General features: G+C 40.6%; 1 protein-coding gene across 2 annotated transcripts; it reads right to left on the bottom strand.

The window, feature by feature from the left end:
* Window positions 1–1,427: 1,427 nt before the first annotated feature.
* trappc13 (trafficking protein particle complex subunit 13) lies at window positions 1,428–24,117 on the bottom strand. Of its 2 annotated transcripts, XM_062056840.1 has the most exons (13): window positions 23,963–24,117; window positions 23,137–23,205; window positions 21,401–21,500; window positions 21,236–21,320; window positions 21,043–21,170; window positions 14,345–14,417; window positions 14,159–14,203; window positions 13,950–13,967; window positions 8,431–8,564; window positions 8,163–8,361; window positions 6,856–6,956; window positions 4,849–4,996; window positions 1,429–1,731 (listed from the first exon to the last, which is right to left on the bottom strand). In XM_062056840.1, the coding sequence occupies exons 1-13, from the start codon at window positions 24,006–24,008 to the stop codon at window positions 1,624–1,626; spliced, it is 1,254 nt and encodes a 417-aa protein (XP_061912824.1). In that variant the 5' UTR covers window positions 24,009–24,117; the 3' UTR covers window positions 1,429–1,623. The 2 variants fall into 2 exon arrangements, with proteins under 2 accessions (XP_061912825.1, XP_061912824.1); XM_062056841.1 differs by lacking the exon at window positions 13,950–13,967 and having other exon boundaries at window positions 1,428–1,731.
* Between the last annotated feature and the right edge of the window lie 240 nt (window positions 24,118–24,357).

Genomic DNA, 24,357 nt, shown 5'->3' with positions numbered 1-24,357 from the left:
GGATGTTCTCCCGAAATGTGTTTGTCATTCTTGTTTGGTGTGGGTTCACAGTGTGGCGCATATTTGTAACAGTGTTAAAGTTTTTTATACACCCACCCTCAGTGTGACTTGTATGGCTGTTGAACCAAGTATGCTTTGCATTCACTCGTGTGTGTGAAAAGACGTAGATATTATGTGACTGGGCCGGCACGCAAAGGAAGTGCCTTTAAGGTTTATTGGCGCTCTGTACTTCTCCCTACGTCCGTGTACACAGCGGCGTTTTAAAAAGTCATACATTTTACTTTTTGAAACCGATACGGATAATTTTGAAACCGATACGGATAATTTCCGATATTACATTTTAAAGCATTTGTCGGCCGATAATATCAGCAGTCCGATATTATCGGACATCCCTACAAAATAGCGTAACTTGTATCTGTTAGTAGACTCCATATGAAGGCCCTAAAAGCTACAACAAGAAAGCGCTGTTGAAGTGGAGGCACGTAAATAAGACCGCCCACAAAACGGCGCATTTTGAAGAGACGGTCAGAAAGCGGCTTGAAAATAGTCTGTAAAACATAATCTATGCAATATGTTGACCAAAGAACCACCATTACATGTTATGTAGACCACAAGAAAGTGTTTTGAATGTAGGAAACAAATCATAATATCACGTTTTAAGTCGACGGGAGAATATGTGGGGGGAGAGATTTGACAGGGAGCATTTTGGACGAACGCGCAGTGAGACTTAAGGCGACACATAGCCAGAATCCGCGTAGCTGCGCATCTTTTTTCCCCACCTGAGCACACGGGAGAATAGGACCCTTTGACTTTTGCTCGAGGTCAAACCATAGATTGAAATTCTCAAGGAAACGCCGTACAGCGTGGCTTTACGACGGCCTTACACTCGCCGAATAGACTTAGCCAGGAAGGCTAATCTGCATCCGACTTCTAGAATGGTGGTGTCTTCATCTTGGAACACTGAAGCCTCACAGCCAAGTTATTCTATCAAACACGTGACCGACACGCGTGTTGTCCGCAGCCTGCATTGTGACGTCATTGCACTTTAGCACCACGTAATAAATCACAAGTAGCCCCTCCCTTTAAGATTGTATTATGTTTTGAGGATGTAGTCCAAGTGTTAAGGTGGCTCCTCCTGCATGCTTTAAAATCTGGAATTTGGCATCAGATGCTCTATGGAAACAATTAGCAACTGCTGGGCCAGGAAGATGCTTCCTCCAATCACTTGTCCGAATAAATAAATGTCCTGGAATTTAACTCACTCTTTGTTCTCTTCTGTCATCTTCATTGGATATCCGCCACAGGAAATGGGTTGCACAGACTGACCACTTCATTAGGTACACCATCTGATGAGGGAAATAGCAATTAATATTTAGTCAAAAAGTCCTAAAATACTCAAACTGTTTTCCTAAGCACACAAAAATATCAATAGGCTTCTTAACATGATTCACACAGATTTTATTAACATTTATTCACATGTACATCATTCTTTTCAACATTATTCACATTCATTTGCAAGCTAAAACCCAGCCAGCGTCGTCCTCTTTAAGTGTTGCATTGCGAGGTCCACAGTTGGTCCGTTAGCGTCTTTAAAAAAAAAAAAAAAAAAGTGCTAAAAAGGAGCTAGGAAAGGTGGCCGTTATGCGGACACACCACACACACTTGAGCCACGTCGTCGTACTCGTACGTCCTCTTTAGAAACGAGTCTGTCAGTCTCAGGCCAGAAATGCTCTGAAATAAAACAACAACGTAATGTGACGGACAGACTCAGTACTGTTCACACACACACACACGACACATTTCTTTGAGCTAATTTTGCCACCGTACACCTCAGTTATGTACAGTAACTTGGTACGTGTGTGACACATGCTAACTGCTAGCATGCTAATATTAAGTTAGTGTGTGTTAATTACCAAGTTATATGACTCTAAGGGGGAAGCTTAAAAAAGTAGCTTAAAAACTTAGTATGCTAATGTTAGCAACAGCCGAAAAATTTTGCCTAAAAAGTTAGCAGTGCTCTTTTATCCTGCACTACCATGAGCTAATGCAACGAAATTTCGTTCTTATCTGTACAGCAAAGTTCAAATTTGAATGACAATAAAAGGAAGTCTAATTCTATGTAACATTAGTGTGCTAACAGTTATTATGTGTCACGTACATGTGATATGATTCTAAGGTGTACACCGAAAAACTGGATGCAATTTTTAGCATGCTAACAGTTAGCATGGTCAAGTGCCAAGTTACATGACTGAGGTGTATGCCTGAAACATTGCCTTAAAAGGTAGCACGCTAATGTTAGCATGCTATCATGCAAACAGTTACCATGTGTCACGTACCAAGTTATGTGACTCTAAGGTGTGCATCGGCTGAATTGGCTAAAAAAAGTTAGCATGTTAATGCTAGCATGCTATTGTTGGCATGTTTACAGTTGAGCATTTGTCACGTATCAAGTAATATGACTGAGGTGTATGGTGGAAATATTGGCTAACAAAGTTAGCATGCTAACATTACTGTGTTAATGTTAGTATGCGTCAAGTACCAAGTTATATTATTCTGAGGTGTACGGCTAAAATATTGGCTTAAACAGTTAGAACGCTAATGTTACAATGCTATAATGTTAACATTAGCATGCTACCAGTTACCATGTGTGACATACCAAATTACATGAATTTAGGCAGTACATCGGCAAAATTGGCTAGAAAACTTAGCATGTTAATACTAGCATGCTATCATGTTAACATTAGCATGCTACCAGTTACCATGTGTCACATACCAAGTTACATGGATTTAGGCTGTACATCGGCAAAATTGGCTAGAAAAGTTAGCATGTTAATACTAGCATGCTAACGTTGGCATGTTTACAGTTACCGTGTATCACGTACCAAGTTATATGACTGAGGTGTATGGCAGCAAAATTGGCTAAAAAGTAAGTATGATAATGTTAGCATGCTAACAGTTAGCATGTGTCATGTACCCAGTTACATGACTCTGAGGTGTACGCCTGAAAAATTGCCTTAAAAGGTAGCACGCATGCTATCATGCAAACAGTTACCATGTGTCACGTACCAAGTTATGTGACTAAGGTGTGCATCGGCTGAATTGGCTAAAAAAGTTAGCATGCTATTGTTGGCATGTTTACAATTAGCATTTGTCACATACCAAGTAATAAGACTGAGGTGTACGGTGGAAAAATTGGCAAAAAAAATTAGCATGCTAACATTACTATGTTAACGTTAGCATGCGTCAAGTACCAAGTTATAGGATTCTGGCTTAAACAGTTAGCACGCTAATTTTAGCATGCTATCATGTTAACATTAGCATCCTACCAGTTACCATGTGTCACGTACCAAGTTACATGAATTTAGGGTGTACATCGGCAAAATAGGCTAGTAAAGTTAGCATGTTATCGTTAGCATGCTAACATTGGCATGTTTACAGTTACCATGTGTCACGTACCAAGTTATATGACTCTAAGGCAGTGGTTCTTAACCTGGGTTCGATCAAACCCTAGGGGTTCGGTGAGTCGGTCTCAGGGGTTCGGCGGAGGTCAAGACACACCCGACTCATCGTGTAAATAAAAACTTCTCCCTATCGGCGTTTTATGGATACCCCCAAACAATGTTCCCTTTAATTTTCCATCTGATTTGCAGGTGTGTAAAAAAAGAATAATTATGTATAATTTATCACACAACTCTTATGCTTAAAGGCCGTTGCTATAGTTATTATAGTGCTGAAGTTGTACTTTTCTATCTGTGCAAAGGCACAACTTGTAATCTTGCTTTGCGAGTTGTCTCGTGTCAGCAGTTAGTTTCCAGACCCTGCCTGCTGACTGCCAAGGACGGACATCGAGTACCTCAAAGCAGACAAAACAGAGACAGGGCGAAATCCGGAGTGTCAGCACATTTCCATTCTGAATAATCATATATTGTGTCTACTGGGGCTGCTTGCATTACCCCTCCCTTCAGAAGCAGCCTCAGTGATGTTAACTAGGGACCTCCCGAATAAATAGAGGAGCACATGGGGCTGTACCTTAGAGCGTAGGGGGAAACTGTAACTGAGTGTACAGCCCAATACATCTCTCCTCATGAGTAAAATTCAACTCTGTCTCTGCTTGATTCCTTCTTCTTGTCTTGTGTAATAGACAGTTTGGTGTTTGAACCTGACAGTAATTTGTTGTGAGTTCATGCACTGTGTTGGTTTTGTTCTTGGAACAAGGTGATGTTGGTAAATAAATGGTAAATGGGTTGTACTTGTATAGCGCTTTTCTACCCCTTTTTAAGGAGCCCAAAGCGCTGTGACAGTATTTCCACATTCACCCATTCACACACACATTCACACACTGATGGCGGGAGCTGCCATGCAAGGCGCTAACCAGGACCCATCAGGAGCAAGGGTGAAGTGTCTTGCCCAAGGACACAACGGACGTGACTAGGATGGTAGAAGGTGGGGATTGAACCAGTAACCCTCAGATTGCTGGCACGGCCACTCTCCCAACTTCGCCACGCCGTCCGTGTTCATGCACGGTTCATTTTGTGCACCAGCAAAAAAACATACAACTTTGTCTTGAATTTTAAAAAAATATATATAATAATATTTTTCACTAAAGAAGGGTTCGGTGAATGCACATTTGAAACAGGTGGGGTTCGGTACCTCCAACAAGGTTAAGAACCACTGCTCTAAGGTGTACATTGGCAAAATTTGCTAAAGAAGTTAGCATGCTAATTTTAGCATGTGTCACGTACCAAGTTATGTGACTGAGGTGTATGGCAGCAAAATTGACTAAAAAGTTAGTATGATAATGTCAGCATGCGAACAGTTAGAGGTGCAAAGTGGAATAAAGTCGTGTACCTGCAGACCCTGCATGGACGACAGCAGCGTCAGCGGGAGGGAGAGCGAGGCGGCGGGGCTGAGCTTCCCCAAGGCTCGGCCCGACACGCCGCACCAGTGTATGCAAGACGTGTTGCACATGTCAAGAACCAGGTCCATGGTCCTTTCACTGCAACACACGCAATAACGTAAATGACCGCCATAACCACAACACCAGGGGGAGCTCCACAAACCACGTTAAACCCAGATTCCGATCTAACAAAGGTCTTAAAGGCCTACTGAAACCCACTACTACCGACCACGCAGTCTGATAGCTTATATATCAATGATGAAATCTTAACATTGCAACACATGCCAATACGGCCGGGTTAGATTAGTAAAGTGCAATTTTAAATTTCCCGCAAAATATTCTGCTGAAAACGTCTCGGTATGGTGACGTTTGGCGTGACGTCACGGATTGTGCGGACATATTGGGACACCATTGTGGCCAGCTATTAAGTCGTCTGTTTTCATCGCAAAATTCCACAGTATTCTGGACATCTGTGTTGGTGAATCTTTTGCAATTTGTTTAATGAACAATGAAGACAGCAAAGAAGAAAGCTGTAGGTGGGAAGCGGTGTATTAGCGGCCGGCTAGAGCAACACAACCAGGAGGACTTTGAGTTGGATAGCAGACGCGCTACCGTGAGTACAGCTTTGGCTTCCAAACATTTGATCGCTTGCCCGTACGTGCGTGCCGCTATGTGCATGTCACGTACGTAACTTTGGGGAAATATATGTGCTGTATGAACTTTACGGAGGTGAACGGTACTTTGGGCTGTGGGATTGAGTGTGTTGGGCGGGTGTTTGAGTTGTATTGGTGGGTTGTATGGACGAGAGGGGGGAGGTGTTTGTTATGCGGATTAATTTGTGGCATATTAAATATAAGCCTGGTTGTGTTGTGGCTAATAGAGTATATATATGTCTTGTGTTTATTTACTGTTTTAGTCATTCCCAGCTGAATATCAGGTCCCACCCGCCTCTCACAGAGGCACATCTGAATCACTTCCACTGCTCTCTAATCCTTCACTCTCACTTTCTTCATCCACGAATCTTTCATCCTCGCTCAAATTAATGGGGTAATCGTCGCTTTCTCGGTCCGAATCGTTCTCGCTGCTGGTGGCCATGATTGTAAACAATGTGCAGATGTGAGGCGCTCCACAACCTGTGACGTCACGCTACTTCCGGTACAGGCAAGGCTTTTTTATCAGCGACCAAAAGTTGCAAACTTTATCGTCGATGTTCTCTACTAAATCCTTTCAGCAAAAATATGGCAATATCGCGAAATGATCAAGTATGACACATAGAATGGACCTGCTATCCCCGTTTGAATAAGAAAATTTAATTTCAGTAGGCCTTTAACTCATTCTCCTTCGATGCCACATCAATATGGAATGCACTCCCAACAGGTGTAAAAGAAAGTGCATCTCTACCCTCCTTCAAAACCGCACTAAAAGAACACCTCCAGGCAACTACAACCCTAGACTAACACCCTCCCTCCACCACATCCCAACTCCCCGGATTGTAAATAATCAAATGTAAATAATCAAATGTATATACTTGTTCTTATGCTTTCTGAGCTCACTATGTTCACTGCTCGCTGTCCATATCCTACCAAGTCAGACCTACACTGTTTCAATGTCCATTTCTCAGATGATATAATTGTTGATGACTGAAGTGCTGATATCAACCAAACCCAACCCCCTCCACATCCCACCCCCCGGATTGTAAATAATTCAATGTATATACTCTGATGATTAACTTGTGTGATGACTGTATTGTGCTGATAGTATATATTTGTACCATGAATTGATTAACGTGGACCCCGACTTAAAACAAGTTGAAAAACTTATTCGGGTGTTACCATATAGTGGTCAATTGTATGGAATATGTACTGTACTGTGCAATCTACTAATAAAAGTCTCAATCAATTAAAGCTGAGCCGTCGATGCGCAGGAGCAAAGATGGCGGCCAGGAGGCGCTCACTGACCTGCAGTTTGTGATTTTACAGCTGATGTCGAATGGTTCTTCCAGGTTCACCGTGTCAGGAATGGTCTCCATGGACAGTCGGATGTCTCCGTAGCCTGGAGCCTGGGAGACCATACGACATGTGTTATTCTTTTTTTTTTTACAGAGGGGGAAATTGTGGGGACAAGAGGGGGATTAGACAGAGAGACAAAAACAACAACAGCAAACACAACAACAACAACAATAGAGCAACATCAGCAAATAGGATATGGACAAATATGATGGTAAAAGTGATAGCAAAGAAGCAGCTAGCGAAATAAATAATAATACAGAAATGACAATGAGCATTATTACACTACAAATGGAGCAATACAAATACCAATAGAAATAGCGCTATTGATAATGAACAATACCAATAATTTACCTCTATTATCAACCATACAGTTGTTCAAATGCAACAATACATATACGTAATGATAACTAGAGATACAAAAGAATGCAGAAAAATGGAGGGGAAGAAAGAGAAGCAACCTGTATTAACCTTGTAGATTGTTATAGTAACAATAGGTTAAGCTTTGTCAGTGTGCCATGTGTTACCCAGTTTCCCCCAGAGCAGTGGTTCTTAACCTGGGTTCGATGGAACCCTAGGGGTTCGGTGAGTCGGCCTCACTGGTTTGGCGGAGGTCAAGACACACCCGACTCATCGTGTGAATAAAAACTTCTCCCTATCGGCGTATTGTGGATACGGTAAAAGCAGAAGTCACACTGATTTGCAGGTATGTAATTTGTTGTGAGTTCATGCACTGCGTTGTTTTTTTTTCTTTGAACAAGGTGATGTTCATGCACGGTTCATTTTGTGCACCAGTAAAAAAAACAGAACTTTGTCTTGAATTTGAAAAAATAAAATAAAATAAATAAATCACTAAAGAAGGTTTCAGTGACCGTGCATATGAAACTGGTGGGGTTCGGTACCTCCAACAAGGTTAAAAACCACTGCCCTAGAGCAACAACTTTAATATATGTTTAATGAAACGTGATTATGTGCATGACTGTATGTATGTATATGTATGTACTTGTATATGTACAGTATGTGTATATGTATGTTTGTACAGTGAATGTATATGTACAGTATGTGTATATGTATGTTTGTACAGTGAATGTTTATGTACAGTATGTGTATATGTATGTTTGTACAGTGAATGTATATGTACAGTATGTGTATATGTATGTTTGTACAGTGAATGCGCGTGTGGATGTACAAACTTTGAGTACTGTATGTAGGTATGTGTTATTCTAGTGACAATTAGTTAACAGGCATGCTCACAGCACCATTCTCTGCAGCTGGCTGGTCTGCAGCCGTCCTCTCTCCCCCAGGTTGGTCTTCCACACGATGTCCAGCTTCCCGATCACCGTCACGCCCTTGATGACGCCGGCCTTCTCGGCGTACTCGGGCTTGGGCTTCAGGCAGTAGAGGTACTGCCGCGTGTCCATGGGCTGCAGGTAGGACATCTTCCCAAACGTCGACACCCTGGTAGGACGCAGAGGAGTCAGGTCGACTTTTGACCCCACGCGGCGTCTCACGTCAAGACACACGTACCCTTGGTCTTGGAGGGTGACCGTGTTGAGCTCGCTCACGTTGTACATCATGGAAGGTTCCAGGGACACCTTCTCCATGAACATGGGGGACGTGGTGATGTTCTGGATCTGAGCCTCCAGGAACACCTCGTCTGTCTGCCGTGACAACAAGTCACCTCAGAGGGGGGAGGGGGTCAACGTGCTGGCAGGGGGCGGGTTAGGATGTTTAACCCTCGCACGCCCAAAGCTTGACTCTAGAGATGTCCGATAATGGCTTTTTTGCCGATATCCGATATTGTCCAACTCTTAATTACCGATTCCGATATCAACCGATACAGATATATACAGTCGTGGAGTTAACACATTATTATGCCTTATTTTGTTGTGATGCCCCGCTGGATGCATTAAACAATGTAACAAGGTTTTCCAAAATAAATCAACTCAAGTTATGAAAAAAAAATGCCAACATGGCACGGCCATATTTATTATTGAAGTCACAAAGTGCATTTTTTTTTTTAACATGCCTCAAAACAGCAGCTTGGAATTTGGGACATGCTCTCCCTGAGAGAGCATGAGGGGGTTGAGGTGGGGGGTAGGAGGGATCGGGGGGTGTATATTGTAGCGTCCCGGAAGAGTTAGTGCTGCAAGGGGTTCAGGGTATTTGTTCTGTTGTGTTTATGTTGTGTTACGGTGCGGATGTTCTGCCGAAATGTGTTTGTCATTCTTGTTTGGTGTGGGTTCACAGTGTGGCTCATATTTGTAACAGTGTTAAAGTTGTTTATACGGCCGCCCTTAGTGTGACCGTATGGCTGTTGACCAAGTATGCCTTGCATTCACTTGTGTGTGTGAAAAGCCGTAGGTATTATATGATTGGGCCGGCACGCAAAGGCAGTGCCTTTAAGGTTTATTGGTGCTCTGTACTTCTCCCTACTTCCGTGTACCACTCCGTACAGCGGCATTTTAAAAAGTCATAAATTTTACTTTTTGAAACCGATATCGCTAATTTCCATGTTAAAGCATTTATCGGTCGATAATATCGGCAGTCCGATGTTATCGGACATCTATACTTGACTCCGCACAACTTTGTATTTAAAACAGACACTCGTCAATTTATCCTGGTATCTCTCGGGGGGTAAGGAATTGATGAAGCAGGAGACTTTATGTTTACAAAAAGGACGTATTAAATTATTAAGAACCTACTTTGTCCTCTTTTTTTTAAGCGGACGGCTTTACAGATGCCATGTGTGTTCTGGTATTGAGAGTTGGTCCCTAACATGGCGCCCTGTCGTCACCTGAGGGGCTTTTGACCAATCATTTAAGAGCTTGTCCGGCCATACTCTCTGTCATTGGTCAAGAAACCCTCATGTGACTACAGGGCGCCATGTTTGGGACCAACTCTGAAACGAGTTGTCCATACCATAGACATCTTATAAGTAGACTCAGCATTGACTGCTGTGACGAGAGAAATTCGGCCACCATCTTGAAGTGGTGATGAGGAGCCGGCGAGGAGCCGGCGAGCAGCCTAAACTGACAGTTGACAGGTAGAAAACAAAGATGCCGGGCTGGTGTTCAGCGTTTTCCTGCTCAAATGAGCGGACTGTTGAAAATAGGAATGGGGGGGATTACTTTTCACAAGTAAGATTTACCATTAACGTACTATTGGTTGTATTTTGTGAAAAGAATATTACCACAGAGTTGAGAAGGAGCAAAGATCTTCAATAGTACTGAAATCGTAGCCGCTAGCAAACAAGAGTATGACCATAATAGAATTGCTTGTCAATTAAATTAATTAAATTCAAAAATGTCATACTTGAATACAGAATTTGGTTTTATTCTCAATCCAGTGAAACAGATTGGTTGTTTTAGCTGATATAAAGACTTTCAGGTGTTTAAATATGTTTATGTTTAAGTATTTGGTAGACGCTTTTATCCAAGGCGACATACATAAAAAATACATATAAAACAATCACTGTAAACATGATCATTTAAGGGAAGAATGTAATACAAAATATCAATACAAAGTGTCAAGACAGAATAAACTCTCTGCTGCTGCAGCAACAGAGATACAGTCTATAGGTCCCTAAGATATATAGATATCTAATGTATTCATACATTGTTTATGTAGGATATACGCATGTATATATAACCTAATCATATTGTTTCTTCAATTTAAAAATAGCTGACCGCTTTTTTCCCCCTTCTCTGGGATTATATTTCCAGTTTTGATCTCGGATGTCTGGTCATTTATAACATATAAGAATGTTCTATTACTGTTAAGCAAACTATGAATAGTAAAACACGCCAAAACATGTGTCCTTTATCATAGCTACACGTATGACAAAAAAAAACGCGTGAAAATCAGTGGTATTCAGTGAGGTAAGATGAATTAAATGCGCTGACAGTTCATTGCTCCTGCCAAATGAATTGCACTGAGTGGAGCGGATCACCACTCCAAGATGGCGGCCCCGTGTCTCGTCAGCGCCAGTAGGTAGTAGCGCTCGATGCTGCGTCTTAAGTAGACGTCTATGGTCCATACTCTCTCTACAGATCGTGGTATCGGTTGTGCCCTCTTGTGGCATGATGTAGTATTGTTTCCTATAGGCAGTGCCTCTGTTAAACAGTAAGTCCATCCATCAATTTTATACTGCTTGTCCCTCTCGGGGTTGCGGGAAGTGTTGATACCTCCAATTCAATGGATAATAAGTAAGTGATTTTCATACCTACAATTCTCTTTTTTCTCTTCTATTATTTAAATTACTTATTAGGACAACGAAAAACTTGCGATCCACTTCAAATGCATAAATCTGCCATACCTACAATTGTTCTCTGAGTAATTCCACTTGATTAAGTCTTTTCTAACATACACACTGCAAAATAATACAAGCTTGTATGATTTGTGCTAATATCGTGTCAGAATAATATCAGTATCGGCCAACACTCAAGGCTCTAATATTGGTATGGTATAAGGAGTAAAAAAGTTGCATCAAGATGCCCCAAATTTTGATCTTATAGCGCCAAATAAAAGGTATATGTCCTTATTTTGTAGTTATTATGTATATATACACACACAAATATATATACAGTCGTGGTCAAAAGTTTACATACACTTGTAAAGAACATAATGGCATGGCTGTCTTGAGTTTCAAAAAACTTCTACAACTCTTGTTGGTTTTTTTTGATAGAGTGATTGGAGCACATACTTGTTGGTCACAAAACACATTCATGAAGTTTGGTTCTTTTATATAATAAATAAATGGGTTATACTTGTATAGCGCTTTTCTACCTTCAAAGTACTCAAAGCGCTTTGACAGTATTTCCACATTCACCCATTCACACACACATTCACACACTGATGGCGGGAGCTGCCATGCAAGGCGCTAACCAGCACCCATCAGGAGCAAGGGTGAAGTGTCTTGCCCAAGGACACAACGGACGTGACTAGGATATGAATTTATTATGGGTCTACTGAAAATGTGACCAAATCTGCTGGGTCAAAAGTATACATACAGCAATGTTAATATTTGGTTACATGTCCCTTGGCAAGTTTCACTGCAATAAGGCGCTTTTGGTAGCCATCCACAAGCTTCTGGTTGAATTTTTGACCACTCCTCTTCACAAAATTGGCGCAGTTCAGCTAAATTTGTTGGTTTTCTGACATGGACTTGTTTCTTCAGGTTAAATCACCAAAAATGATTCCCGGGCGCGGCACCGCTGCTGCCCACTGCTCCCCTCACCTCCCAGGAGGTGATCAAGGGGATGGGTCAAATGCAGAGGACACATTTTACCACACCTAGTGTGTGTGTGACAATCATTGGTACTTTAAATTTAACTTAAATTCAGCATTGTCCACACGTTTAAGTCAGGACTTTGGGAAAGCTGATGATTTTAGGTTGTCCTGAAGAATTTGGAGGTAATTCTTTTTCACTGTCCCATTTACTCTCTGTAAAGCACCAGTTCCATTGGCAGCAAAACAGGCCCAGAGCATAATACTACCACCACCATGCTTGACATTGCTGTATGTATACTTTTGACCCAGCAGATTTGGTCACATTTTCAGTAGACCCATATTACATTCATAAAAGAACCAAACTTCATGAATGTTTTTTGTGACCAACACGTATGTGCTCCAATCACTCTATCACACAAAAAATAAGAGTTGTAGAAATTATTGGAAACTCATGACAGCCCTGACATTATGTCCTTCACAACAGTGTATGTACACTTTTAACCACGACTGTGGCTGTGGGGAATAGGACTTTTTTAGGAAAGATATTCAAATTAGTGATCAGTATGTATAAGCTGGTCAAGTTTGGGCGTGGGAGGTTAAAATGAGTGAGGTGATGAAGAAGATCAAGCAGCCTCTGGCAACACAAGTCAGATGTCCCATTCCTTTCTGGTGGTCTTTGGGGTTCTTTGTGGTCAACTAAAACTGGAGTTGACGCTGAGCGAAAGCAGCCCAGATTAGTTCATGCCGCCATTCAACGCATCCAAAGAGACAACCATGCGCAGCCAGCCTGGCCCCGCCCCCTTCATTGTTTCTTAATTGGTTCATAACATGATGACTGTGATTGGAATCTTAACCACACAATTTTTACTTGTCTTGTGAATAGGAATGGGTACCGAATCTGGTACTTTTTTGGCACCGACCGATTCACGTAAAATCCAACAGTGCCATGTTTTGGTAACTGTGTTGCGCGTGACGCCACACCCGTTTGCTGACTTTGCACTTTGGCAATCACCCCAGCCGCAATAAGAGCGGACTCAGCCAAACTACCTCTAGGTAATATTGCAATTTTTAATGCCAACTAAGAATTGACTGAAAAAAGGCTCCAATGTAAGTTAAGTAAGGCTCCACTTTTCCACAAATGCGCTAGCTTGATGCTAATATACTGTACATTGGCTTTGCTACTGAGATGCTACTGATTAGCATCAGCAAATTCAACACCTTTAAATTTGTTAATGAAAACTACAACTAGGATGCATGTTACAATCAAACAGCTGTTGCGCGATTAGTGCAATACTTCCAGTATTAACACTTTGTAGGGCGCGGCAACAGACAGCAAAGACTGAACTGACTCCCAATGCTATCTAACGTCTGCAATTGTCATATTGTCAAATGAGACTCAGAAATGTAATGACAAAACAAGATATAACAACTGGACATCATAATTAGCGCATTATTAAATGTTGCAATAAAAAATGAGATGTTATTATCAAAAATAATGAATATTTATTAACTCAAAAATTGGTAACGTCGAGCAATCGGTATCGTATCGGTTCAATTGTGAACGGTACCCATCCCTACTCGTGAATCAAATCAAATGAACACACACACACACACAAGCAGGTCAGTGCGGGAGGAGGCGAGAAGGCGTGTCGACAGGAAGGACAAAACAACAACAACAGTGGAAGGTTGACGTCAAAGACAAATATGTCGCTTAATATGTTGGAACATTTGAATGCTAATCATGCTAATGCTACTAACACTTCCACTGTTGTCGTTTGTGCAGAGAAGAAGCGATGAGAACATGGGAGAATTACCACAGAACTGAGGTCACTCTAATGGAGAAAATAAAAGACAAAATGAACACATGCCAAAGATGATGACCATGAATGCTCTACTGAAGGTCCTCGACCAGAAGAACCTTGCATCTCCACTTTGGCCCATCAACATGGAGGTGCAGGATTCCCCGGGTGGAGACCATTCTTAGAAGCTATCTACTGACAAACATGATGACGCGCTAACCTACCTCTGCGTTGTAGAACTTTGTCTTCACATCCAGCGGCTTCAGGACCTGATTGAAGATAGAGTGCAAGCTGAACGTCTCCATTGCTCTCCCGCCACCATAACAAACAAGTGAAAGCCAGCTCAACGTCCAGTCTGCTGTGACATGTCTCACGTCTCCTCTAATGACAACGCTAAGCTCCGCCCTTACCTGGAATTTGAAGAACTTGCGAAAGTAGAGCTTCTCCCCGAACTGTGTGGTGTAGCTGACGGCGCAAACCAGGCTGCAAAAAGACATTAGTGGGCATGCACAATGTTATAGAACGCAGAGTGACACCATAAAAAAACATAAAGGCATGGTCGTGGATAACCACAATGCATCCCACAGGACATCTGGCTGTTCTCATACCCACACTGAAGTCAAATGGTCAGAAAGCATTTGTTAATCACAAAGATTATTATCAAGGCTTAGGTAAAGCTGATTACAAAACTATAAATACGTATCAAATATACTGCAAAAAAAGGGACTCAAAAAAGAACTAATAAAATATTATTTACACTCAATTACACAGTTCTAAAATAAATACATTCCAACTAAAATAATAATAGATAATAAGATTATATATGTTTCTTGAATAACCTTTCAATAATTAAAAAAATGAAAATAAAGCTTCACCATTTTAGTTATAATTTTTGGCGCTTAAGAAACTTCTCTATGACTTAGCTCCAGACTTCTTCTGTTTGATATTGTCATTACTGCCGCAAGTGGTGGAAAAGTGTGTTACAACTGAGTACCGCGGCGGCCCATTCGGACCACAGCTGAGAAACACATATTTTTAGCGGCCCTCTCGGGGGCACTCAGACTCGGGTCGCGCAATATAGACGATATAAATTTGGTCGATGATAGAGCTTTTAATACTATGGTCATATCGTGATAATGCATGTTGATGACACATTCCAGCTGTGTCCTGCAAACTTGACACCAACAAGCGAACAAACGCGTTCTCAACACAATGTAGCATTCTCGCTAAGTCAGCAATCCTCGCCATCATTGCAGCAAATAAACTGTTTCATTATCACTGGAGGACGAGGAATAGCTAAACATGCCACACTTTACACTGTAGAAGGTAGGGCTGGGCGATACATAGAATATACTCGATGTATCGCGGGTTTGTCTCTGTGCGATGTAGAAAATTACTATTTCGTTAGTATTCGAGTATACGTTCTCACGCTGTTGCTTTTAGCTGCGGGCATTACACTACAGGCTTTTATCATTCTTTCTTGTCTCTCCTCACAGAGAGATAAAACAAGCGCACTTTGTTACATACGTCACATGCTGTCGCGCGTGCAAAGTCATACAGCCTCGCCAAGCAGAGGTAGCGGCATGGGTAACGTTAGTGCGCACCTGCGCAATTGCGCCTTGCTCACACTCCCTCCGCGCACAGCAAGTCTATGCAGTGCACAAAATCAAATCCCATCTGAACTACAAACAAAATAAACAGATAACGATTTGTTCTGTTACTCACAGTTGCAACGCAACTGTGAGTAACAGGTGAAGGCAAGTGGCCAAAAGAGAAAACAATGTTCGTCAACACTGTTAAATTATTTCGTCTGTAGAGACACTTTAAAGAGGGCAGGAATTCCATCCGTCAATTTATTGAGCAGAACTGTTTGTCGACCGTAACCACAACAAAAACCTAGTAAAAAAAAAAGAACTTCTATCTATCAAAACTGGTCCTTATCTGCTGTACAAACCAGGCTTAAACCAATTATTTGTCATCTGTCATATCGACAGCAGCCGTTCTCTCTCTCTCTCTTACTTGCACCAACACACACACTCACCGCACTTCACCAGTGATGCATTCCACACAAAAAGTCGGGATTACTCCAACACCACACAAAGTGTCAATTCCAGATCGTTACACTATGACTCCCCAAACAGATGTGCTTATTCTACTGTCATTTAATATGAATGTTAATTTGTCGTATGAATATTAATCATGGAATGCTGTTACTAGATTACAGAAACGCTAATACAAATATTTATTAAGCGGGACTAAATGTGATCTCTGAAAGGGGTACAAATTATTTCCAAAGCTGGACCCCCACCTAGACATAAAACACTATAGCACACATCCATCCATCCATTGTCTACTGCCTGTCCCTTTCGTGGTCGCGGGGGGTGCTGGAGCCTATCTCAGCACACAGCTCATGAAAAACAAGATTGTATTTGTTATATATTTATTTAAGTGGGACAAATCACTTATATTAGAAACAAATGTAATGAAAATGACTGCTGTCATTTGATTATTAAAATAAAACATTTAACTTGTTATTAAGTCAGCTTTGGGACAAGTGTGCTGCTGGTGTGGCCATAGTGTGCAGGTCTGATGTTGCTCACATGCGCTCCACTGAATGCTCAGGGAGTTTTTGCGTTTGCTCACACACATGAACAATTAAGAGGGAACATTGATTTGGACAAATGTATGCGTCTGGATAAAACATTAATATGAGTTGTTTACCATGTAAATCCAAATCAAAACTGTTCTGGAGTTGCCAAGCCGGGCATATTTCGCACGAGAAATGCTGCCAAAAATGTATGCGGAAGTGAGGAAGATCATAGCCGCACAATTAAGTCAAGTCACTTAATTGGCGCTGACCAGAATCATACGTGTGTGACATTCCATTACATTGTTGACTGGGACTTAAAAAGTGCCTGCCTGCAAATGCTTTTTTTTTAATCTGAGTTTGATACATGTTATATTATTTGCACAGCTATGTTATTTATTTTACGTAGAAAGAACATTTTTCTATTTTATTTATGTTATGTAATTCTGTGCTACTTAAACCGTTTCTTTTCTGTGCTGTTAATACCCATCTTGACTAACTGGGTTAATAAAAGTGCCATTGACTGTTTACAGTACAGTCGTTATTCACTTCAATTTCCGTGAATCTCGCTCAAAAATGAATCTTTATATGTATACTTTCATTGTAAAATATATCGAGATATATATTAAATATTGAGTTTAAGTAAAAATATATCGAGATATACGTTTTCGTACATATCGCCCAGCCCTAGTAGAAGGATATGCTAACCAAAAGCTAGAGCTCTTGAATGTAAACAAAGGCGGGTGGATCGATTCAACTATCCGATATAAGGATAGTATAGTATTAGTTTACTATAGTAATAATATTGATGTTTTTTATCATACAAAAAATATTTTGCCGTTTTTGTTATTGTTTACAAACTCAGGAAATAAGTCCTTAGACACAGGAGGACTTTAAGGGCAAAAACCAAGGGATTTAAATCTGAGCCAATAATAGGAAATAATTCAAACAAATGATATTGTTACACCGCCATCCTGTGTTTTGTCTGATTATAGTTGTGATCAAAATTGCAATCGTTCAATGATTTCAAAATTTGAAGTATTAGCATTGGTATCATCAATACCGCCCATGCAACAACTTTGTATTTGTAGTATCGACCAAAACTAAAGTGTCCAAACAAGAGAAAAATAAGTGCTTATTATATTTAAACGGATTTGTAAATAGAACCATGTCACAACAAAAAAGAGGGGTGCAATGATTATTCGAATTTGTCGCCTCCAATTATATTTGTGGACAATAGTCCTGACGTCATCACTCGTGTTTTTTCCCGGGCGGAAGCGGGTCTCTCGCAAAAACATTTGAAGTGTGAAAACATTTCCTCCTATTCTTGTTAAAAACATGAATACCGTGCTCATTTTGCAAAGCGCACTTTGTTTTTATGGCAGTACCTCTGTGATACGGGAGCATTTAAAGGGAGGCATGATGTCGCACGTCGGGAGGGAGGATGCGGACTCAACCTCTGTAACAGTGTTAACTTGTATCTTGCTAGCTAGCGAACAAGTGTGAGACAAAGCTGTGTGAAAAATAACTATCATTTTATCCAAAGTCAGACAGCTAAATTTCGTTTCCATTAATTCTAGTACCTTTTAAAGCAGCGTCAATTTGCAATGCAATTAAAAAAAGTCACAATAACAAACGCTAATTGCGCGCTCAGACACACACAGCGGTGGTAACATACTGTAAGTATAAACATACAATCTAAAAGATAGCTAACTTGTTAAATTAATCAGTGATTCAATTCTATATATTGAGTCTGTGAGAGTGCCAAAACTGCCAGGAGTTAATCAATAATACACCAGTGTGCAGCTTTTTAACCACATCATCCCAAAATGCTTGTTTTCTTTTTGAGGAAGTTACATTTGGAGTTTGTTTGTTTCTTTTTATTGCTGCTTTTTAAATACATAAACATGGTTAATAATTTTTTTAGCACTTCGCCTTTTCTTTCTTTCAAATGGACAATATTTTATTAGTCATTTACATTTTTGTAACAGCTGAATGAGCAGCACAAATACAGTATAAATAAATGTTTATGAATGAATTAGTCATCTTTGTTGTTCGTAAACAAATGCCTAAAATAACCTAGAGGGGAACGGAACTTTTTGTGGAATGTTGCTTTTTATTCACAATCATTATGAGAGACAATAACACATGTCTTTTTTAAATGTTATATTAAAGATGATAAAAAAACACTTGAAAGATGCAGCTAATGGTAGTCACCGTAGAAGCTTTCAATGCCCCCTGAAACAACTTCAAAACCCTCCATCAATGTTTTATACACACACAGTGCAAGTATACACTACCGTTCAAGTTTGGGGTCACATTGAAATGTCCTTATTTTTGAAGGAAAAGCACTGTACTTTTCAATGAAGATAACTTTAAACTAGTCTTAACTTTAAAGAAATACACTCTATTCATTGCTAATGTGGTAAATGACTATTCTAGCTGCAAATGTCTGGTTTTTGGTGCAATATCTACATAGGTGTATAGAGGCCCATTTCCAGCAACTATCACTCCAGTGTTCTAATGGTACAATGTGTTTGCTCATTGGCTCAGAAGGTTAATTGATGATTAGAAAACCCTTGTGCAATCATGTTCACACATCTGAAAACAGTTTAGCTCGTTACAGAAGCTACAAAACTGACCTTCCTTTGAGCAGATTGAGTTTCTGAAGCATCACATTTGTGGGGTCAATTAAACGCTCAAAATGGCCAGAAAAAGAGAACTTTCATCTGAAACTCGACAGTCTATTCTTGTTCTTAGAAATGAAGGCTATTCCACAAAATTGTTTGGGTGACCCCAAACTTTTGAACGGTAGTGTATATACAGTGTAATGTTGTAACAGACACGATCATAACCATACGTAATATGTACAATATTTACCGTATTGTGGTCTTCGGAACTTCTGTCAACAACCCTTTCCGGATACAAACACACGGGTATGTTCTCATCATGGCACATTTGGTAACAAACAACGAAGACGACTATTTTTGGACAAATGAGGATTCACAACCTTATCTTTTTGAACCTGAATATACGGAGGATGAACTACTGCTTCTAGAAGCCAGCACAAAGGAAGAGTGAGACGTTGGAGAAAACGAAAGCCGATAGAGTGAGTTAAAAGTGAATGAAAGCTGCAAAATGTGAAACTTGAAGACAAGCTATTTCGACATAGATGGAGTGCTTACCTGTTACAACTGGAAAAAACGTCATTGGCCAGCTGGACTAAAAAGACAACTGTCCATCGAGTGATTCACACTTAATATTGATCATGATACACGCAGCACGTCATGCGTGTTATTACAACTACAGTACATACGCTGTCTGGCTAGCTCTGTACAAACAAAACATAAAATAATACTTAACAGATATTATAATATGATTGTTCATGTTTTTCACTCAGTACAGATTGGGGTTGTATTGCAGTGTTGTGCATTACAAACTCGAACGCGTTTTGTGCTGACGTAGAAGCAAACTTATTTCTTGCCGTAGTTAGTTTCTACGGCTAATACCGAAGCACGCCGATGTGTTACTATGCTAGAAAAAGAGTTCCTCAGTGTTCACTCTAACAATAAAAATGTTGCTACAGTTTGGTTGTTATACAGGGTACAGAAAGATAACAGCCAACAAGAACGAGACGATTTTATATTTAAACCTTTTGTCTTCTTGTCTCTTAAAAGGATTGTGAACGTTAGGCAAAATTCCCCAAAAAGTGCAGTTCCCCTTTAAGCTGCATTTAAAAGTCGATGAAAAAAATGTAACCATTAAATAGCTGTACGCTTTATAATTAGACTTGTCAACTAATGGTGACGATAGTCGACGACTTGTCGACTATCAAAATCCTGGTAGTAGTTATTTGCATCCCTAAGAGAAAGTAACCAGATATTAACAGTAAATTAGAAAGTTAATTAATATAATTTAAAGAAAACAATACAACTGGAATTGATGCAATAGTTTACAGCCTTTGTAACTCATTTTGAAATGCTTCTATTATCATCAGGCTCCAGCATCCCCCGCGACCCTGTACGGGACAAGCAGTAGAAAATGGATGGATGGATTAGGGCTGCAACTAACAACTAATTTGATAATCGATTAATCTGTCGATTATTACTTCGATTAATCGATGAATAATCGGATAAAAGAGACAAACTTTATTTCTATCCTTTCCAGTATTTTATTGGAAAAAAACAGCATACTGGCACCATACTTATTTTGAGTATTGTTTCTCAGCTGTTTGTAAATGTTGCAGTTTATAAATAAAGGTTTATAAAAAAAATAAACAAAATTAAAAAAAAGTAGCCTCTGCAAATGCGCATAGCATAGATCCAACGAATCGGTGACTAAATTAATCGCCAACTATTTTTATAATCGGTTAGTTGTTGCAGCCCTAGGATGGATGATATATTGTGATATATATTGTTTTCGCAGGAGGCTGCAACATATATCGTGATACAGATTTTAGGTTGTATCGCCCATCCCTAACTCAAAATTATCAGTAACAATAAAGGAAGGAGAAATACGCACATGTGTGTTCCGATCTCTTTAACTTCGTGGTGGATGACGTCATCGATGCAGCATTCAGGTTTAAGTTCGGTCATGGCTGAGTTGGACGCCGACAGGTTTAGTCTTTGCGAGCTGGTCTGCAGGTCGGCCTAAAGAAGGAGTACAAAGCGCTGAGAGAGAGGTTCAGCAGGGAGGAAGAAATCAGCCGCAATACCTTGACCAGGATGTCCTTGACCACCTGATTGCTGTCGTTGTGCACGCTGATGTAACTGGAGAAGGTCTCACCGAGGAAAATGTTCCTGAAAGAGGGAGGAAAAGTCTGATGGTACTTGACAGCGGCACGACAACTTGCCGATTGCTAAAGAGAGACGAGACCAACCCAAAGTTCTGAGGTAGCGTTAGCATCTCGCCCAGCATCAGCGTCTCAGCGCCTTTGATCGTGGAAGGGTCGTCCCGCATGAGCTCACCAAACAAGCCACCTGGGAACCCAAACACGGTGTGAGAAGTTTGAGGAACACACATTTAGTAGAGACACTCCTTGCTGATACCCTGTAGTACATTTGTGGTATTATTTCACTGTTTTTTTCCCAATAAAACTAGAGATGTCCGATAATGGCTTTTTTTTCCGATATCCAATATTCCGATATTGTCCAACTCTTAATTACCGATTCCGATATCAACCGATACCGATATATACGGTCGTGGAATTAACACATTATTATGCCTAATTTTGTTGTGATGCCCCGCTGGATGCATTAAACAATGTAACAAGGTTTTCCAAAATAAGAGAACAACTTCAACTCAAATTATGGAAAAAAAGTGCCAACATGGCACTGCCATATTTATTATTGAAGTCACAAAGTGCATTATTTTTTTTAACATGCCTCAAAACAGCATCTTGGAATTTGGGATATGCTCTCCCTGAGATAATCCTGATACCCACTACAACTATGGGAATTACTTTACTTTGACTTTCACAAAGTCGAAGTCTAAGAAAGTGTATTATTCTTTTTTTTTTTTTTTTAAACATGCCTCAAAACAACAGCTACAAAAACAATGAAGGCACACAGCTTCAGTCCAGAGTATACTAGAGTAATAAAGTAAACAATAACATAGTCCTCATTTAGTGCAGGACTGCCTGGCATACTGTATAACAGGGAATTATAAACTGGGCTCAATCTGCCCTGCTCTATCGTATTTGTATGAGTAACAAAAATGTGCTGCAAGCTAGTGGTGAGTGCTTGAAGTGGCCTACCAGTCAGCCAGAGCTTCTGAAATGCTGCGTTGAGACAGGGCATCTCCGTTCACTGCAAGCTGCAAAGTGTGCGCCATGCAGGGCAGACTAGGCACACCAAACTCCACTGTAGTTTTTGCCATACTGCGTGCGTTGTCCCTGACCACAACGTGAGCTTTTGCTCCGGGGTAGTTTTTGTTGTATTTTTGTTTTTTCTCGGCGGAGACTTTAAGTGACAACTGTGTGGTACTACTTTTTTCGGTGTTTGCTTTTCATCCATCTTCCGCTTGTATTCATCGTGTATCTCCTTATGAGTCTTGAAGAGGTGGAAGATCAAATTGCTCGTATTAAAAGGAAGACGTCTTGGTTCCTTCTCGCATAACCAACTTTTTGCAGTCATTGCAAATTGACAGTTTTTTATCCGTCAGACACACTTTAAAATAATCCCAAACCATAGACATGGTGTCGTTAGTCAGTCACCGAGCGAGCTCGCTTGTTAGCCACGGCTACAGCACCAACACAGACTTGTTGTTGTTATGCTCCGCTCGCGGCGGTTTGATGAGGTCATCAAGCGTCCCCAAACCTCTCGTCAACTCCTGTGTTGTGTGTGGGAGAGGGCAGGGGCTACTGACTGGGTTTCTATCCGTGTTTAACCGGATATGTACCGCTCCGTACAACGGCATTTTAAAAAGTCATAAATTTTCCTTTTTGAAACCGATACAGATAATTTACGATATTACATTTTAAAGCATTTATCGGCCGATAATATCGGCAGCCCGATATTATCGGACATCTTTAGTAGAGACAATCCTTGCTGATACCCTGTAGTACATTTGTGGTAAGTCTTTCACTTTTTTTTTCCCAATAAAACATTGTATCACCTGGCAGGTCTCGATCTTCACATGTCACTGGCAGGTTTGTGAAGAGAGTCGGTTTAGTTAGTCGCATCACTGCAAAACAAAGCATTAAATTGTATTAGTGTGGGGCTGATGTCATCTCAGTGTGACAAATATTACATCATTCATTCCAACTGGAGGATACGTCTAAATTCTACAACAATCTAACACTTATTAATGCTAATGAGAACTACTAGTGGCAGCACACAATACAAAGGTCCTGAGTAGTCCTGAGTTCAATCCCGGGCTCGGGATCTTTCTGTCTGGAGTTTGCATGTTCTCCCCGTGACTGCGTGGGTTCCCTCCGGGTACTCCGGCTTCCTCCCAACTCCAAAGACATGCACCTGGGGATAGGCTGATTGGCAACACTAAAATTGGCCCTAGTGTGTGAATGTTGTCTGTCTATCTGTGTTGGCCCTGTGATGAGGTGGCGACTTGTCCAGGGTGTACCCCGCCTTCCGCCCGAATGCAGCTGAGATAGGCTCCAGCGACTCCAAAAGGGACAAGCGGTAGGAAATGGATGGATGGAGAACTACTAGTAAGTTCCAAACAAGAAGAACCAGGCAAAATGAAGTCTACATATTAACTAAAGATGAACAAAAACAAAACTGTTGTCACTAACTAACACCATTTCACGCAACCATGGATTATAGCATTACACTAATCATACTAAAAATGTGCTAATAATAATCATATGCTTGTAATTATTAGCCTCTTAGCAGCTAGCAACAGGAAGTAACACCAGTACGCTACTGTTGTACTTCTCACTCTTATATATCCGAAAACATTTTTGACGAAGCTCATAAAATACCTTTTAAAGCGAGCAGGTGTTCCTGCTTGGTCTGACTGACATCCATTTTTTACACAAATATATATATTTTATTCGTGCCTGTTAGCTACTGAGGTAGCCAACTGTTGTGACTGCGGCCGGACCTGACCGGAAGTGCATTTCTTCTTTGTGGTTTAGAGACGGCGGCACAACGGCGGCACAACGGCGCCCCCTAGGAAAAAGCTGATACTACAACAACACGACACACGCAACAATTGAATAGATCACAATGTGTATCAATCAATCAATCAATGTTTATTGTAAGTTTATTGGATAGAGTTGTTCCAATATAATAAACTTTTCATCATTCAATTCTTTTAAAACACAGTCGAAAATAATACTTAAATATGATATAATATATTTTTTCAATGTTTTTA

Source organism: Entelurus aequoreus, linkage group LG08 (genome assembly GCF_033978785.1).
Source record: "Entelurus aequoreus isolate RoL-2023_Sb linkage group LG08, RoL_Eaeq_v1.1, whole genome shotgun sequence".
Taxonomy (NCBI): domain Eukaryota; kingdom Metazoa; phylum Chordata; class Actinopteri; order Syngnathiformes; family Syngnathidae; genus Entelurus; species Entelurus aequoreus.
This window is presented reverse-complemented; position numbering and strand designations above follow the sequence as displayed.

Excerpts from the sequence above, each read along its gene's own strand:
- trappc13 (XM_062056840.1), bottom strand. The coding sequence starts at position 24,008 with ATGGATGTCAGTCAGACCAAGCAGGAACACCTGCTCGCTTTAAAAG. Across the intron at positions 14,204-14,344 it reads GCAAGTTCTTCAAATTCCAG|GTCCTGAAGCCGCTGGATGT; the intron begins GTAAGGGCGGAG and ends ATCTTCAATCAG. Across the intron at positions 6,957-8,162 it reads CCAGCCAGCTGCAGAGAATG|GCTCCAGGCTACGGAGACAT; the intron begins GTGCTGTGAGCA and ends ATGGTCTCCCAG.